At 40.9% G+C, this 4,914-nt stretch overlaps 1 protein-coding gene across 1 annotated transcript; it reads right to left on the reverse strand.

The window, feature by feature from the left end:
• Positions 1-1,989: 1,989 nt before the first annotated feature.
• Positions 1,990-3,039, reverse strand: LOC138152321 (jupiter microtubule associated homolog 1-like). Its single transcript, XM_069076015.1, has 2 exons — positions 2,800-3,039; positions 1,990-2,634 (listed from the first exon to the last, which is right to left on the reverse strand). Exons 1-2 carry the CDS (start codon positions 3,014-3,016, stop codon positions 2,387-2,389), a joined length of 465 nt encoding a protein of 154 aa, XP_068932116.1. The 5' UTR covers positions 3,017-3,039; the 3' UTR covers positions 1,990-2,386.
• Positions 3,040-4,914: the final 1,875 nt, after the last annotated feature.

Consider the following 4,914-nt stretch of genomic DNA (forward strand, 5'->3'; position numbering starts at 1 on the left):
TTTCTTTAAGCAGAATTTTGGAGAAGAAAGAAAGGTAGCAATTCACCAAAGACACCTCAAATTCCTCCTTTTATACAGAAATCCCATCTCTGATATGTATTAGCCAGTTTTTCTTAGGGGAGTGATTAACAGGGAAGTAAACTGTTATCACTCCATCTCAGATTTCTCAAAGATTTATGATGATGATCATTGTAATTGAGAAAAGAAAGGAATTCATCTCATTAATGACTTTAGGATTGTTCAGGTAGAGATGAAAGCTTGCTCCCTATGGGTTTTGAGAAACTTTCCCTGGTTATGGGTTTATCAGAATCTCTGGTATTGCACTGGCTGGGCACAAAGACTGGAATTTGTATTTCTTACCAGGTTGGAAAGAGAGGAAACCTGTGAAATCAGCCCTCAAATGGGAATGTATACAGGGTATGGTAGGAGATTATAGAAACACTGAGGGGAGAAGAAGAGGTGAAAGGCGGGGTAGAGAGAAAGTCCCATGGCAGCAGCTCAACTGTGGCTGCCACATCTGCAGTTCCCTTCTTTAAAACTAAGGAAGATGATTTCTAAATGGACAAGTGTATGACCATTAAAAAAATAGCAGATAGAACAGTAAAAGTACTGAGAGAAAAAAAATATAAAACCAGTTGTAGAAACAGGTGGTCCCTGTTCCACACCTGGTCTATTTTTGCTTAATTGTGTTTTTAAATAAGTTAAATACAGCTGCTGGATTTAATATCATTTCTCATAAACACTTATGATTGACCCTACTTTTACATTGCCTTCTGTACCTTTTCCCACTGCATGGGAGAACCCTGGAAGATACTTGGGAAGCATAATTATAACTCTTTTCATAACCACACTTCTAAGGGCAGAATGACTAGGAATGCAGGTCATAGTTTATAAATCTGCCCCATAGACCATAGCCTAAGAGTATCCAGATGTTACACAAAGAACAAAGGTGCCAAAGTTTGTTTATGACCTAAATTTCTGATTTAACTCAATTCTCCTGAGCCAGTTTACTGATTCCAAAACATGTTCTAGGAGTATGGAACAAGGTTAACATTTTTTTCAGGACCTTTTGTTTAACACTTCATATATTAGGCTATCTTTAATCTATGAAATGGGCCAAGAGCCAATTGCTTGAAGGCTAAAATAGGCCTTAATATACACCCTTAAGAGATACAGGAAAAGGTTGATGAGGGATAGATCTTTTTTTTTTTCCCAAAACTTCTCTGTTGTTTACTTTAAACAGCCCAGATTAATCAGATTAACGAAAGTACAACACATGTTAAAGATGAGACTTTCACTTCATGGTCAAGCACCAACATTATCACGCACACAGCACTGTCATTTTTTCTTTTTTAAGCAATCGGGGTTAAGTAACTTGCTCAAGGTTAAACGGCCAGTTATTTCTGGGTGTGGTGCTAAGTATCTGAGCCCGGATTTGATCCCCAGGTTATCCCAACACTGGAACCAGTGTTCTTACTCACTGAGCCACCTGGCCACCTCCAAACAATTGGGGTTAAGTAACTTGTTCAAGGCTACACGGCCAGGTGTTTCTGGGTGGGTGCTATGTGTCTGAGCCTGGATTTGATCCCCAGGTCATCCTGACACTGGAGCCGGTGCTCTTACTCTCTGTGCTACCTGGCTGCCCCAAGTACTGAGTCATTTTGTAGGAAAAATACTCCTGTAGGTATTCCTTGATGAATACTCACTTTCTGAATGATTCACTCCCCTTGCTCTGTTTCTGAATCCAGTTAAATTCAATTGGGACACTCAACTCCTTCCCCAGTCTTAGGCTCAGCTTGTCAGACATCAGTTTTACACCAGGTTTAATTCCTATGTTTAAAACCTAAAGACAGTTTCTCTGCTTTCCAGTCAGCAAGGTATATGAGGCCCAGGGCTCTTTACGTGTTTATATGGCACAGAAAAGTGTGGATGCTTGTAGCAAAGGATATTTACAGGATAAATTAGATTGAAACCAAAGAGACAGTGGTGGATGAAGTCAACTTTGTGTTTCCAGGCCTGAGAAGAACTTCACCTTCTACTGTTTACACGAATTTATTGAGCCTAAATTGATCGGTAAGGTTGATCAAGAATGGAGTTTAAAAAACCACCTAGGTACAAAAAACTCTCTAACACATTTAGAACTCAGTTTTTAGTTCTTGAAAACATATCACTAAGCTTCATAGAGTGTTCCTTCAGCAGTCTACTACAGAGAACACTCATGCTATGGCCTGCAGACCTGGACAAATGGGGGATTACTTGTTCTTTAAAAAAAAAAAAGGCAATAGTACATAAAGTGCTTTTTTAATGAAAGAAATTTTAAAGAGATGTACAGTCAGGCGCAAATTGTGCAGTTCACAAGCATGGAGGGGAGGAAAAAAAGTCATATTTAACCAAGGACTAAGCTGGACTTGCCACCAGGTGGATTTCTTCTGGATGGTGCTGGTGCTGATGCAACTGGACTGGGAACAGGTGCAGCAGGCACAGATTTCTCTTCATTCTGTACCAGGTCAACTTGTAAGTCTGCCTCCATATTTTCATGTATATCATCTTCTCCCTTTGGACCAAAAAAATCTCCAGGACCAGCTTCAGAAGAGTTTCTTCTTTGGAGTCCAGATGGTTCATAATTATCCCTACTGGGGGCGGCCAGGTGGCGCAGTGAGTAAGAGCAGTGGCCCTGGAGTTGGGAGACCCGGGATCAGTTCTGGCCTCAGATACTTAGCACCCACACAAAATAACTGGCCATGTAACCTTGAGCAAGTTACTTAATCCCAATTGCTTTAAAAAAAAAACAACAATTATCCCTACTAGACTGAGCCCCTGCTGATTTGGCCCGAGAAGGTTGATTTTCTTCAGATGTTCCAAAAATATTAGAAGCCATTTTGTTCTTTCTCACTGGTTGTTCTGTAGGCTCATCAAAGCCCAAAGTAAAATTAGATCCACCACCTGGAGGATGCAACACCTGGGAGCTATTCCTGCCATTGGGGTCGACGCCCTTGAAGGTAGTGGTGGTGGTCATGATGAAGCTGGAGCCGGACGGGGCGGGGGTGGAAGAACGGGTGAACAGAGAGAGAGAAGTGAGGCTGTCAGACAAGGTCCAGCTGAAATTAGGGATAGGTTTTGTGGACAACATGAGTTCTGTTTTGGACATGATGAGTTTACAATACCTATTGGAAATTCAGTCTGAAATGTCTGTTAGGGAAATGGTAATGCTGGATGGAAATTTAGGAAAGATAAATTAGTACTAGAGAAAGGAAGGCTCTATTTCAGTTGGGGAGGTCAGGAAAGACTTCATGAAACTCAGTTGGTCCTTGAAGGAAGGTTTGTTGTTGTTCAGTCATTTCAATGATGTCTGACTCTTTGTAACTCCATTTGGGGGTTTTAGCAAAGATATCGGAATGATTTACCTTTTCCATCTGATTTCACAGATGAAGAAACGTGCAAACAGGGTTAAGTGACTTGCCCAGGGTCACACAGGTAGTAACTGTCTGAGGCCAGATTTGAACTCAGGAAGAGGAGTCTTCCTTACTCCAGGTCCTGTACTCTGTCTATTGCACCACCTAACTGCCTGAGCAGCAGATACTTCAAAAAACAGATTTGTAATGAGCAGAGGAACTTATACAAACCCAGACATGAGGAGGCATAAAAAATGACAAGGAGATAGGAAAGACCAAAATAAGAATGTGGAGTGGAGGGTTGTCTGATTTGACTGGAACAGAGTTTATGAAAGGGAATATAAATAAGGTAGGAAAGATAAACTGAAAACAGATTTTAGAGTACCCTTGTTACCTTCATCTGGAGCTTATACTTTAATCAAAAGTACCTTCTGTGTATAGGAAACTGTCTAGGTGCTAGGGTATGACACAAAGATAAATTAGATCTTGTCCCTACCTTCAAGAAACTTATGAAGATATGTTACATATGCAGGTAATTATGCAAAATAGAATATGATGAGAGATACATGATGCCATCCAGGTCCAAGGAGGGCAAGGCCATTTCTGACTCTGATAAGAGTTCATGAAGGTGGTAATATTGATCTTGGGTTTTGATGCCTGGCTAGAAATTCAGCAAACAGAGATAGTAAGTAGACAGAATGAAATGAGGAGACATATTTTCAGTAAAACAAAGGACATTTGTTGGTATATCTTCATCTATAAGAACTTATGAACTAGTAGTGAATTCCTTTCCATGGTCAGTGAAAAACATATAAGGCTACAAAGTTAAGAGGAGAAGCAACAATCTGTATTTTGAATTTCAGAGCAAGGAGGGCTCTAAGAGATCATCTAGGCCTTATCCATAATTTGACAGATAAAGTCCAGAAAGGTGAGATTATTTTCCCAAATTCACACAGCTAGCAAAGCCAAGACTTGAACCCAAGTCTTCTGCCTCCAAATCCAGTTTATGCTGCGCTGGTCATCTCAAACACCCAAGCCATCTTCCAGTGAGTTAATCCCAATCTCCACTCTATCAGTGAATGACACTTTTCCAATAGATAATAGCATCTGTGATAGGACTAATATAGACTGGTGTTTCCCACAACATAGGTTAGACCCATTCCCCCTCCCTTCCCTCCTATATCATTGATTAGGCTCATGCCTCTTCCATCTTGGGAAGGGAATTTGTTTTCCCTAAAAGGACAAAGTGATTTTTTTGTCCTGGCTTTCCTGATGTAACTTCTTAGTCACCCAAGGGCATAAAAAGTCTCACCCACGTGGTGTTGAGGCCTCTAAGACTTGATAGGTGCCTGAGACCTGCCCTTGATGCCCTGCTAACCAAAGCGTTTCCATGTGGAGGGGAGAGGCTGCTTCTACCAATTCTCAAGCTGTGTCATTGCATCCTTAAAGCATGGCCTTGCTGTGTTAGAGCAAAGTAAACCTCCCTTAAGTTCCTGATTCTATCCCCAAATTAAGCCTGAAC

This window comes from Petaurus breviceps, unplaced genomic scaffold (genome assembly GCF_028583685.1).
Source record: "Petaurus breviceps papuanus isolate PSGF00001 unplaced genomic scaffold, PetGlider_PUasm1.0 90925, whole genome shotgun sequence".
NCBI lineage: Eukaryota > Metazoa > Chordata > Mammalia > Diprotodontia > Petauridae > Petaurus > Petaurus breviceps.

Bases quoted from the DNA above. Each gene is read 5' to 3' on its own strand.
- LOC138152321 (XM_069076015.1), bottom strand. From the start codon at position 3,016: ATGACCACCACCACTACCTTCAAGGGCGTCGACCCCAATGGCAGGAAT. The intron at 2,635-2,799 runs ATAATTGTTGTT...TGGCCGCCCCCA, and splicing joins AGGGGCTCAGTCTAGTAGGG to GTAGGGATAATTATGAACCA.